Source organism: Muntiacus reevesi, chromosome 2 (assembly GCF_963930625.1).
Source record: "Muntiacus reevesi chromosome 2, mMunRee1.1, whole genome shotgun sequence".
Lineage (NCBI taxonomy): Eukaryota > Metazoa > Chordata > Mammalia > Artiodactyla > Cervidae > Muntiacus > Muntiacus reevesi.
This window is the reverse complement of record NC_089250.1, coordinates 30,647,428-30,661,203: the sequence shown is the minus strand read 5'-3', so window position 1 is coordinate 30,661,203 and position 13,776 is coordinate 30,647,428. Positions and strand designations below refer to the sequence as shown.

Sequence of the window (13,776 nt, the reverse complement as noted above, 5' to 3'; positions counted from 1 at the left end):
AAAAAAATCACTAAATTACCTTTTTATTTAAAAAATAATTTTAAATGAATAAAATATGATGGAGCAGCAAAAGTTCCCCATCCATATTCCCATACTTTCTCATCACAGAGATAACTGGTGCTTTGATTTTTATGTTTATCACCTCTATGCAAGTTTATATACTTTTATTATGTGTATATTTTATGTATATATATCAGTTCAGTTCAGTTCAGTCACTCAGTTGTGTCCAACTCTTTGTGACCCCATGGACTGCAGCACACACCAGGCCTCCCTGTCCATCACCAACTCCCAGAGTTGACTCAAACTCATGTCCATTGAGTCAGTGATGCCATACCCCTGTCTCCATACACACTACATAATACTGCTTTCTGTTTTATTCTTTGCATAAGTGCAGTAATGCTTACTGATTTCACTGAAATTGTACTAAATTTATAGATTGATTTTGGAAGAATCTTTATATTAAAGGCTTTTCATATTAAATTTGGAATATCTCTTCATTTATTCAGTCTCCTTTTAGATCCTTCACTAAAAGTTTATATTTTTTCTATGAAAGTCTTATAGATATTTTGCTACATTTATTCCTAGGCATCTTGTTTTTTGTTGCTATTAAAAATGGCATCTGTTTAAAAATTATGGATGTACCCTGACCACCTTACCTAAAATAACCTTCCTTAATGACTATACTTTTTCCTCCTAGAATTTATCACTGCCTCACAGTATTTCTATTTCTTTGTTTATTATCTACTTCTCCTAGAACATAAGTTTCCCAAAGGAAGGAACATTATTTTCTTCATTATCTTGTCCCAGTGTCCCAATATAATAGAGAGACAAGTATTTGTTGTGTGAATGTTGACTTAGGTACAGTTCCTAAGTTTTTGTTTGCTGGTATAAGGAAACCATATTAATTTTTGCCTATTATCTTATCCAGCAGCCATTCTATTTTCTAGAATGTCAAAAATTTTGTGTCTTGTGTGCTTCTCTATCTTCAGCGCCTAGAAAAGGCACTTGGTGGATATTTATGAATAAGCGAGTGCTCTTAAATATTGATTGGTAGCACTTGCCTTCCAGTTCTTACAGTCATTCTGCCTTTCCCTGACTTACTGCCCTGAAGAACCCTTCTGTATATCATGCAATAAAGTGATGAGAGCAGGCTTTCCCGTGTTATTTCTTATTTAAAAGAAATGTTTAAAAACTTTTAGCTCTAAGTATATTTAGAGGTGGGTAGCTCTCATCCAGTGAGAAAATTTCCCTCTATTTCTAATTTTCTAGAGTTTTTATGATGAATGGGTCTTCAGTTTTATCAAACACTTTTCTGCATTTGTGCAGAAAACACTGATTCTCCCTTTGTGTATTTTTGGATCTATTTTTCTCTTTTAATCTGTGTGTGTGTGTGTGTGTGTGTGTGTGTGTGTGTGTGTATGACAAACTGTTCTAAGATCTTTTCATCTTAAACCATTGTGAGTTTAAACTACATAAAATTTACATATCTTACAGATTGATGGATTCATTTAGCTAATAGTCTATGTAAGATTTTTCATCTGCATTGTTAAGTGAGTAAAATAGATGTTTTGAGTTAGCTAAAAGACACTTGATTGAAGTTAAAGAAAAAAATTTGACAAGTGAACAGGTCAACTCAACAAGTAACTGAGGAGAATCCCCAAATTTATTTGATCAATTTAACCCCTAATTTTGTTTTTGTTTTTTTTTTTTTCCAATCAGAGCCTTCCAGTTGGAGGAGTCTCAGGACTGCAGCAGAGATTTTGTGGAGGTCCGGGAAGGGAACGCCACTGGGCGCCTGGTGGGACGATACTGTGGAAACGCCCTCCCCCTCAATTATTCATCCACTGTTGGGCACATTCTGTGGATCAGATTTGTCTCCGATGGCTCCGGCAGTGGCGTGGGCTTCCAGGCTGTATTTGCCAGCAGTGAGTTGGTTGTTTTAGTGATGGCTTCCAGAAGGTGTCCTACAAACTAGGAAGGATAGAAGGGGTTTCAGTGATGCATTAAAAACAATTTATTTATTGTCTCTGTGGAATTACTTTATAATGTATTAGAAAAACTAAATTATATATGAATGGCTGATAAGGAGCCAGGGAGAGCATTCTCAGTAGCTCTAGTACTCTTTTTAAACTCTAGTGTCCACCTAATTTTAAGTTAAACTTTTTTATGATAGTGTGTTAAAAGAGTTTTTTTTTTTTTTATTATATTTTGGTTTCAGCTTGGTATTCTTATGTCAAATGTGTTTCATTTGATGCTATAAACTCTATAGTCTTCTAATTAAAAACATTTAGTATTACTTTAGGATACTCCTAAGTGCTCAGATGTTTTAACAACAGGATATTTTTCTAATAAGATAAAGTATGAAATATTTTTATTTTCTAACTCAACTTTTTCATAATGAGTTATTATTCTACATGTGATTCAAAATGTCGGTTTCTCTTTTATAATTTTAAAACATATGGTTCATTCTTTTGTAAGACAAAATAAAATAAACCAAAATTATAGAACAGGGCTGGTAATGCCCCTTCCCTTGTCTCCACGTCCCCTGGGGTCTGGGAACCCATTTTACATGGGAAGCTATTGCTTGTTTTCACACTGAGGAGCTTTCCTGGGAGATGGAATTCCATTCACAATATCATCTCTTTTCCAAGGAATTAATAGATAGTAGAGAAACCACAAGGGAAGCAGTATTTCTTTCAGTGCTGAGAAAAGAAATTGCAGTCAATTAAAAGTCCATCCTTTTTAACACCCCCTTGCCTTTTGTTTCTTTCATTTGATTAAAAAGCTGTTCTAAGTAGGTCTAATTTACTACCCTGGTTTCCTTCCTAGTATTTGGCAATGATAACATTGTGGGAACTCATGGGAAAATTGCCTCTCCCTTGTGGCCTGGAAATTACCCCCACAATTCCAATTACCAGTGGATAGTGAATGTGGAAGAATCTCAGGTTATTCATGCCAGAATCTTGGAGATGGACATGGAGGGCACACTTAACTGCTATTATGACAAATTGAAGGTGAGTTTTTAAGAGCAATTGGTGTTTATACATTTTGGTGAATTGCTTTTGGCAATGATAGATCCAAGTTATTGTCTATTCAAGCATTTGCAAATCATAGCAGATGGTCTACCCTACACAATGAATAACCCTGCTAGGTTACCCAAACAATGGTAATTCTAGTATTATATTTGTTAGTTTTGATTCTGTAGCTAACTTTTTTCAGCATTATTGTAATTTTTCTGTTGGGCTTGTCTAAGCATGTATATTTATCTTAATTAAGTATTTATCCTATTTTATATCCCATTACCCTGTTCGTTCTTATGTTAGAGTGCTAAAAATTTGAACAATCATTTTAAAATAAGTATAAGTACTTATATTTAAGTATAAAAGTTGTGATGATAATTGCCATTCAGACATTGGCTTCTGTACCAATTCCCGAAGCACTATCAGATTACTTTTCATCCAACTTTATTGAGATATATTTGACAAATAAATACTGTGTATATGTAAGATGTACAATTGGGTCTTTTCATATATGTACACACTATAAAATAATCATCACAATCAAGCTAGTTGATACATACATCATATCAGTTACCATCTTCTTTATTTTTGGTATGATGAGAACACATAAGATCTTCCCTGTTAGCAAATGTCAAGTGTTACAATGAACTGTTATTAGCTATAGTCACATTGCTCTACTTTACATCTTTAGAATTATTAATTTGCACTACTGAAACTTTGTACCCTTTGACCAGCTCCCTATCTCCCACTCACCCATCTCCTGGCAACCACACTCTATTCTCTGCTTCTATGGATTTGACTTTTTTACTATCAGATTCTTGAAGGCCAAGATGCGATCTTATTCATTTTAGGTCCACAATGCTTCACATAGGATCCAGTACTTGATAGATGCTCAGTGTGTTGGACATAATTATTAGGTAATTTGAAATCTGAACTTATATTACAGCTTCAATTGAGAAATTTGTAATAACATTTATAACAAATTTATTCAAATTATTTACAAGATGGAGGGAAGGATGTAAAGTGTAATTGGATAGCATCTGTTCATGGGTGCAGAAAACTAAACGTGCTCAAGACTATGTATTTGGAAATTGTCACAAAATACTAGGTAATCTAACATTTTGAATCAAATAAAAGAGATTTCTTGAGCTTTGAGTATGCTGAACCCATGCAAGCTATGATTCTTCTGTTGTTGCCAATTTTGCTTCTTTACTTCTTTGGAGACAAACTCTGTTTCTTTACTTACCCATGGACAGGTGAGCTCCTTCAGGACACCTGTCCACTTTCTCTCATGAAACTTTTCCTTTTTCTTGTTACTTTTCCGCTTTCTTCCTAATTCCTCCCTTTGAGGCCCCAAAGCACGTTCAGTAAGCAATGTTATGCAACTATCTTGGTTGCTACTTTTCTACCCACAAATTTTACTGTAAACCATATAGTGAGCTACATCACATGGAGCATGCTTATTAATATAATTCTGCAGGAATGCGAAACAATTTTAAAATACATTTAATTGTTTGAAATCATATTTTGTACTTCATTATACTTTCTTTTTAAACCTTATATGTAATGTTTGCTTATTTATGATAAAATTATAATAGGTTATCCTTTTGACTTTCTATTTATGAAGAAAATGGAGGTGATTCCCTAAGTTCAGTGCTTTGTTCTCTGTCTTTTCCATGCAGATTTACGATGGGGCTGGCATTCACTCCCGCCTGGTTGGAACCTACTGTGGTACCCAAACTGACTCTTTCAGCTCCACTGGAAGTTCTCTGACATTTCAGTTTTCTTCTGACTCTTCAGTCTCAGGGAGAGGATTCCTTTTGGAGTGGTTTGCAATGAATGCCTCTGTTGGACCTTTACCTACCATTGCGACAGGTCTGTGTAGTAATAAATGGCTTTCTTTATAGGGGCTGATATGTGTAGACTAATATCTCCAAGATTCCAACTAATCAAGGCCAAATACACAAATGAATAAGAATAATAATTGCAGTCTCAAAACCCTCCCTTCTTATGTTCAGGTGTTCTTTTAATCTCATAAATACATAAAGATTACATGTTTATTCCAAAAAGTGCTGGTTTCCCATTATATTTTCATAATAATTAAGGGCTTAAAAAACATTTATTTTAATTAATTAATTTATTTGGCTGCTCCAGGTCTTACTTGCAGCACATAGTATCATCTATCATTGTTGGTTGTGGCTTGTGGAATCTTTAGTGGTGGCATGTTGGATCATTTTTTTTTTTTAGTTGGGTATGTGAATCTAGTTCCCCTGACCAGGGATTGAACCCAGGTCCCCTGCACTGGTAGCTGAGTCTTAGCTGCTGGACCACCAGGGAAGTCCTGATAACCAAGAGCTTGGTATCCGCAAGACATCACACTTACCGTTTCTAGAGACCACTTTAGAGATCTCTGAAAGTTTGGTTTGCAAATACCATGTACACACACACGATAGTTAAAGATCAACTGACAGAAGTATTTTCTTCTGTATTAAATATCCTTTATTTTCCCTCTGTTATTATAAGTGTGCCTTCAAAAATGCTTCTCAAGGTACTTAGCAGGTGGTAAACTGTCATGTTTCAAGGTAAAGGTGGCCTAAATTGTAAGCTTATATTTTATTTTCCTACTTTAAAGATATGTTAGATTCCCTCAGTAAGCTGTGTTTTAGGAAATGGTTAAGAAACTGAGCAACTATAATAGTATGGGCTTACTTCATGTTTGACAAGTAATAGACACTCAATAACTGGGTAAAGTGGCAAAATGATGGTGAAAACAGAAGAATACAATGTGTTTTTCTTCAAAAAAACTATGGAAATCATAGCTGTCTGAATCGGTGTAAAAATATTTATAAATTTCTTTGAGAAACTTGTTTGAATTTGGTTGTTTCCGTATAGGACTGTGGTTTTAAAGTTAAAGTGCTACCATCTCTTCTACCAGCGGTATTTCAAAGCTGTTGCTTTTCATTGCAGGTGCTTGTGGTGGGTTCCTGCAGACAGGAGAGGCTCCAGTCTTCCTTTACTCCCCAGGCTGGCCTGAAAGCTACAGTAATGGCGCCAACTGCATGTGGCTCATCCAGGCTCCAGACTCTACTGTGGAACTCAACATCCTTTCCCTGGACATCGAATCTCATAGCACATGCAGCTATGATAAACTTGTGATAAGAGATGGTGAGAAACATTTAAAAAGCAAAATAAAGCAAAAAACTACCAAGTTTCAACCCTGACACATATTTAGTTACATTCAGTTATAATCATGCTTGTTTACTACCTTTATCCAGTTTGTGTGGAATCATGAGATACTAGAACTGGCTACATTTATGCAGAACACAGGCTTCCCTGGTGGCGCAGTGGTAGAGACTCAGCCTGCCAGTACAGGAGATGCAGGTTTGATCTCTGGTCCAGGAAGATGCCCTGGAGAAGGAAATGGCAACCCACTCCAGTATTCTTGCCTGAAGAATCCCATGGACAGAGGAGCCTGGTGGGCTACAGTCCATAGGGTCACAAAGAGTCAGACACAACTTAGCAACTGAACAACAACAATAGCAACTACAGAACACAAGGAAAATATTAAATTGCCCATAGCAAGATAATTCACACACTACACACTTTGTCAGGGAGGGCATTAGGAAACATTGCATCTGGTTTAAGTAGGAAATTATGATCTGAGTTTCCAGGTTGTGCTGCTTTCTCATTTAAAGGCTATGGAAATCAATCCTGATATGTTATATCTATGGCTTTAAGATCCTAGTATGAAAAGTACTTATAATTTCAGTGTATTCAGTTTTCCATGTCTACTGAATCTCTGGGTAGAATGGGTTGAAAAATGAAACTCACTCAGTTGTGTCAGATTCTTTGTGACTCAGTGGTCTATACAGTCCATGGAATTCTCCAGGACAGGATACTGGAGCAGGTAGCCTTTCCCTTCTTCCTAACCCAGGAATTGAACCTAGGTTTTCCGCATTGTCAGCAGATTCTTTACCAGCTGAGCTACCAGGGAAGCCCCCAGAATGGGTAGAATTAAGGGCTAATAGTTTTCATTTTTTTCTTGTAATAATGCTAGATAGGGACTGAGAGGTGTGACTAATGCTTTAGTACAAGATGTACAGAGTTGTAACTTCGCAATCTGCATGGAACAGAGAAGAGGGAGGCCATGTCCTCTTGTCAGCGTTTCTTACTGTTTGATCCCCAGACAAGCAGTATCAGTAGCACTTGGGAACTTGTTTGTGATACACATTCAGTGCTCCACCCCAGATCAACTAAACTAGAAACTCTCATATGGGTTCTAGATCTCTCTCCAGTTAAGGTCCAAAGCAAGGAGAGATAAGAAAGCCTTCCTCAGCAATCGATGCAAAGAAATAGAGGAAAACAATAGCATGGGAAAGATTAGAGATCTCTTCAAGAAAATTAGAGATACCAAGGGAACATTTCATGCAAAGATGGACTCAATAAAGGACAGAAATAGTATGGACCTAACAGAAGCAGAAGGTATTAAGAAAAAGTGGCAGGATACACAGAAGACTGTACAAAAAAGATCTTCACGACCCAGATAATCACGATGGTGTGATCACTCACCTAGAGCCAGACATCCTGGAATGTGAAGTCAAGTGGGCCTTAGGAAACATCACCATGAACAAAGCTAGTGGAGGTGATGGAATTCCAGTTGAGCTATTTCAAATCCTGAAAGATGATGCTGTGAAAGTGCTGCACTCGATATGCCAGCAAATTTGGAAAACTCAGCAGTGGCCACAGGACTAGAAAAGGTCAGTTTTCATTCCAATCCCAAAGAAAGGCAATGCCAAAGAATGCTCTAACTACCGCACAATTACACTCATCTCACACGCTAGTAAAGTAAAGCTTAAAATTCTCCAAGTCAGGCTTCAGCAATACGTGAACCGTGAACTTCCAGATGTTCTAGCTGGTTTTAGAAAAGGCAGAGGAACCAGAGATCAAATTGCCAACATCTGCTGGATCATCGAAAAAATAAGAGAGTTCCAGAAAAACATCTATTTCTGCTTTATTGGTTATGCCAAAACCTTTGACTGCATGCATCACAACAAACTGTGGAAAATTCTTCAAGAGATGGGAATATCAGACCACCTGACCTGCCTCTTTAGAAATATGTATGCAGGTCAGGAAGCAATAGTTAGAACTGGACATGGAACAACAGACTGGTTCCAAATAGGAAAAGGAGTACGTCAAGGCTGTATATTGTCACCCTGCTTATTTAACTTATATGCAGAATACATCATGAGAAACACTGGGCTGGAAGAAGCACAAACTGGAATCAAGATTGCTGGGAGAAATATCAATAACCTCAGATATGCAGATGATGCCCCCTTTATGGCAGAAAGCGAAGAAGAACTAAAAAGCCTTTTGATGAAAGTGAAAGAGGAGAGTGAAAAAGTTGGCTTAAAGCTCAACATTCAGAAAACTAAGATCATGGCATCCGGTCCCATCACTTCATGGCAAATAGAAGGGGAAACAGTGGACAAAGTGTCTGATTTTATTTTGGGGGGCTCCAAAATCACTGCAGATGGTGATTGCAGCCGTGAAATTAAAAGATGCTTACTCCTTGGAAGGAAAGTTATGACCAACCTAGATAGCATATTAAAAAGCAGAGACATTACTTTACCAACAAAGGTCCGTCTAGTCAAAGCTATAGTTTTTCCAGTGGTCATGTATGGATGTGAGAGTTGGACTACAAAGAAAGCTGAGCGCCAACGAATTGATGCTTTTGAACTGTGGTGTTGGAGAAGACTCTTGAGAGTCCCTTGGACTGCAAGGGGATTCAACCAGTCCATTCTAAAGGAGATCAGTCCTGGGAGTTCATTGGAAGGACTGATGCTAAAGCTGAAAGTCCAATGCTTTGGCCTCCTGATGCAAAGAGCCGACTCTTTGAAAAGACCCTGATGCTGGGGAAGATTGAAGATAGGAGGAGAAGGGGATGACAGAGGATGAGATGGTTGGATGGCATAACTGACTCAATGGACATGGGTTTGGGTAGACTCCAGCAGTTGGTGATGGACAGGGAGGCCTGGCGTGCTGCAGTTCATGGGGTCGCAAAGAGTCAGACATGACTGAGCAACTGAACTGAACTGAATTAGGAGTGCGGGCTCGTCATTATGGATTTTATTTCCCTAAAGATGCAAGAAACATAGAATTTTCTATAAATTTCCTAGTTATTAAATGTTGGCAATTACTGAAAAATGCTTCAGAGCATTTTTTTGGACCAAACATACATGTTTGCTATTGGCCCACAGGTGTCTAATGTGCATTTTCATGTCTCCTTTATCCCCTCAACCATAGACCCCCCCTGCTAATTACAGTGAGGAAAAATCAAATGGCAGAGGATCTTTCCTTTCCTGCTGTAGGGTAGGAGCTGGGCAGTAGGTGAAGACTCAGGTCAATCATATATTCGTGTTTACATGGTAAACCACAGCTTTCTACCTTTTTCCTATCAACAGTCTCCTCTAAGCACATTGCCCAGAGGAAGTATCATCTTTCCTCCTTCTTTTATTCTTTCTTTAGAAAAGAAATGAAAATCAATAGACCCAACTCAGTCTCACTGAAAGATAAAATATACACTTGTGAAATAAGTAACAACATATAATAAGCTTCAAAATTCTCTAATGCAGATAATTAGAAATTAAGTCAACAGATTTGGGCTGAAATATATAGCAAACTAGCATAATGAAGATAAAAATGCAAGAGGAGTTACAGATAAACTTCTGAATGATAAAATAATGCATAATTACCAGAAGTCAGAACTCCTCTAAAGAATGCCAGGTATTTGTAACTGTGCCACTACATTCGGAAACTTGTTTTCTAAACTAGCTAGTAACCAGTGAGTTTCAAGTTGTGGTCAATGTCAAAAAAGAACCATTTTGCTAGTTGAGTGAAAAGGTCAACTTCCTCATGTCTTATATTCTATTTCTATGTATCTTTTAAGTTTGAAATTCATTAATTCTGTACCTTAGGGGAAAAAAGCAATGTATTTTCCCAGTCAAGGCATCCAAGTCTGTTATAATCCCCTTTGCTCCATTCAGGCTTTAACTGAAACAGCTGTTTTGATCAATATTTACAATTGAGAGAAGCCAAAGGGAAAAGGGCCATGGGGTGACCCAGCCCTCACTGGTGTTTCTGGAGTGCACGCTTGCTGACACTAGCTTTTTTTCATCTTCTGCACATGGACAGAAGTGTGTTCTTTTAATGGCAGAACAAACAATGAGCAACCAAGAAATGAAAAGGAAAAAGAAAAACCCTCTGAAAGTGGAGGCACAATTGTGGGCAAATGACCTTATAACACTAGCATTGATCTGCAGATGAAGAATCAAATGTTTTGTTTTTTTGGATACTTGACCTTCAGCAGTCAGAATAGCTTAGTTTAGTGTCTGATGCACACATCAGCCCTGGTCCTCAATTACTTCCCAGTCCCACATCCTCTTGTTTTGAGTTTTAGTTCCAGGAGGAGCTGTCAACCAGTGTTTGAAAAGGCAGTGGAACTGGAAAAAAAAAGTCATTATTAAATAGTGTAAAGGAAAAGGCAGACAGCCCCACTACAAACCAGAATGATGTAACCCCTGGAGTATACCTGTATCTGATAATCTCATTGTCTCCTAGGAATAGGGGTGTTTTGAGAATGATGTATGAGGTGCTTCTGCTGGGTTGCACTGGTGGTGGAGCTGACTCTTTTTAAAAAATTTTTCATTGGAGTACAGTTGATTTACAATGTTGTATTAGTTTCAGGTGTATAGTAAAGTAAATCAGTTATCCATATACATATATTCACTCTTTTTAATATTCTTTCCCCATATAGGTAATTACAGAGTATTGAGTAGAATTCCCTTTGCTATGTATTAATAGTAGATTTTTATTGATTATCTGTTTAATAATATATAGTAGTGTATATCTGTTAATCCCAATCTCCCAATTTATTCCTCTCCACTCCCCTATGGTAACCATAAATTTGTTTTCTACATCTGTTTCTCTCTTTCTGTTTTGTAAATAAGTTGTGGAGATGACTCATAAGTCAGCATGTTTTCACACTGACATTTCCTTTCCTTGGTCATAGGAGACAACAGCATGGCCCAGGAGCTAGCCGTTCTCTGTGGCAGAGAGGTCCCTGGACCCATCCGGTCAACTGGAGAGTACATGGTGATCCACTTCACGTCGGACTTCAGTGTAACTGGGGCAGGCTTTAACGCGTCCTTCCACAAGAGTAATATATTCTCTTAATTTGTTCTAATTCATTTCATCTCACCTTGCCTGTCTCTTGCTGTCTCTCTAACACACTCTGCTTGTTTTTCAATGCCAAGACACAGATTCTAAATCAGAGTGCACACGTCTCTGCCTAGCCTCTGGGGAGGAAGAGTTATCCTGATGTCATGTACTAAGTCCTGATCAACAAACAAACAAAAAAACTGGTCACATTGTACAGAAGGATCCTCCACCTTCAGGTTTCTGGGTGGGGCATCTTCTCTCCATAATAAGTCTAAGAGTAAGATATCTAAAACAATATTTCAACCCAGGTGATGGCTGGAACCAGAAGACAGTGCATATCCATAACACAGCAGAGGAGCAATAAGTCAGAGTTATCCTCAGTCTAAGAAATAACCAGTCAAAGTAATATAGGAGAAATCATTGTAAATCCCTTGGTTGAAATGATTCATTTAAAGGTTGGCAGGAAGAGTTTGCTGCTCTTGAAATATGAATTTGGTGAGTCCAAGAAGATGCACTGGAAATGGGAGGCTGTCATGTGGAGTATGATCAATAATTTGAACACTTGACAAAATGTGAATTCCAACCATCATTTTCAACACAAACTGGATTAAAGAAGTAGCCTACAGAAAGTACAGTATCTGAAGACCCCCATATTTGTAACTGAAAAATATAATTTTTAAAGTAGATTATCAATCTAGACATTAAACATGAATATTTTCCCCACTATTTTGTATGGTTATTAGAGAGTAGGGAGCAATTGAAAATAAATGATCACCCTTACAGTCAAGGGGGGCTGACTGTGCAATGGTTTAAAACAATGGGCTTTGGAATTAGATGGACCTAAGATAAATTTCCACTGCTGCATTTTAACTAGTGGTGTGAGCCCTCTGCACTCACACACCGATGCTCCAGTGGGTCCCTGATAGCTGGCAGATGACTGACTTCACTTAGGATGTTGAGCTCCCATTTCTGTCAGATCTCTGCTCAAGTATAACCACAGTTACGTGGCCTTCTCTAACTGCTCCAGACAATATAATTCCATTTTCCCATTCCTAATTCATCTTTCTTTGTAAACTTATCACCACCTCACGTGTTACATATGTGTTTGCTGGGTGTCTGACTTGTCTATAAAGCTTCATGAAAGTTAAGGGATTTGTCTCTCCTGCTGACTTCTACTTCCCTATCTTACTAACAAAAGCACAATGAGGACCCAGGAGCGTGTGCTCCATCCGTGCTTGTTGTGCTCATTGTTTCCGGCATTTTGGCTGCAAGTGAGTTTCAAATCACATTTCTATTGCCTACACTTTGAAAATTCTCAAGACAAACAGGAAAAGCATCGAAGTCCAGTTTCGAGTGTTATCTAAATGCAATCTTTGTTTCTTCTTGGCAAGGTTGTGGTGGATACTTGCACGCAGACCGGGGGATTATCACATCACCCAGGTACCCTGAGACCTACACACCCAGTCTCAACTGCTCTTGGCACGTCCAGGTCCAGAGTGGCTTGACCATTGCTGTCCACTTTGAACAGCCCTTCCAGATTCCAAACAGAGACTCCTCTTGCAACCAGGGGGATTACTTGGTGGTAGGTCTTTTTTGCTGCTTTTTCTGATTACTTCTTCTACACACTTCATAACAAAATGATGCTTTTTTTCCTTTTGGACTATAAGTTGATAAAACCTGTATACCTTGTCTTCATCAGTATGAAGGTAATTGTGCGATTTTGATTTGTCTTTTCAGCTCAAAAATGGACCTGATCTTTCTTCTCCACCCTTGGGTCCCTATGGAGGAAATGGTCGTTTTTGTGGCAGTCACCCTTCATCCACTCTGTTCACTTCGGATAATCAAATGTTTGTTCAGTTTATTTCTGATAATAGTAATGAAGGGCAAGGATTTAAGATCACATACGAGGCAAAGAGTTTGGGTAAGTGTTTTCACTGAGAATTTTGTCTATACTTTTCCTGCAATTGCTTGATCTTCCTTGTTTAGATAGATTTGAGGAAAAAATATATAGTTTTTTTTTTCTGAACTAAGAATAATGATGTTATTAAGAATAGCTACCTATTATCAAGCACTTACTTTGTGCTGGATACATTGCTACCTCATCATGACTACATCTTTTCATTGTTCCCATTCTCTAGATAAGTAAGGTGAGGCTTAGATTGTGCAAGAAAATGAACAAAGTGAACTTCTACATGAGTATAAATTGAGCTGATCTTAGTGATCCCTGAAATTCCCCGTACTTTTCCATTATAAAATGTCTAATTATAAGTTATATTTGGTTGCATAAACCTTGTAAGAATGATAATTACATTGTTTTATAATCATTTGTATGCTTCTTTTTAGATGAATGTATAATCCTTTGATTCTAATATTACCCATCTAATTATATAGTGTAGTAATGATCTTGACTTAATTATACTTGATTGTAATTCTATTTAATTCTGCTGTAATGATTTGATTTTTGTGACATTTGCTTTAGATAACATTTAATTGGATAAATAAGTAAACAAGCTTCAAAAAAGAGAGGGAGCAGTGTCAG

The 13,776-nt window shown here is 37.6% G+C and overlaps 1 protein-coding gene across 1 annotated transcript in view; it reads left to right on the top strand.

Annotated features, from left to right (window-relative positions):
- The window catches only part of CUBN (cubilin), a 257,101-nt gene that overhangs the window by 157,552 nt on the left and 85,773 nt on the right, over positions 1–13,776 (top strand). Inside the window, exons 37-43 of the mRNA XM_065921175.1 lie at positions 1,720–1,925; positions 2,830–3,014; positions 4,703–4,895; positions 5,988–6,185; positions 11,089–11,235; positions 12,629–12,819; positions 12,975–13,158. Of these exons, the coding sequence (XP_065777247.1) occupies positions 1,720–1,925; positions 2,830–3,014; positions 4,703–4,895; positions 5,988–6,185; positions 11,089–11,235; positions 12,629–12,819; positions 12,975–13,158 (1,304 nt within the window). The remainder of the gene's footprint in view (positions 1–1,719; positions 1,926–2,829; positions 3,015–4,702; positions 4,896–5,987; positions 6,186–11,088; positions 11,236–12,628; positions 12,820–12,974; positions 13,159–13,776) is intronic.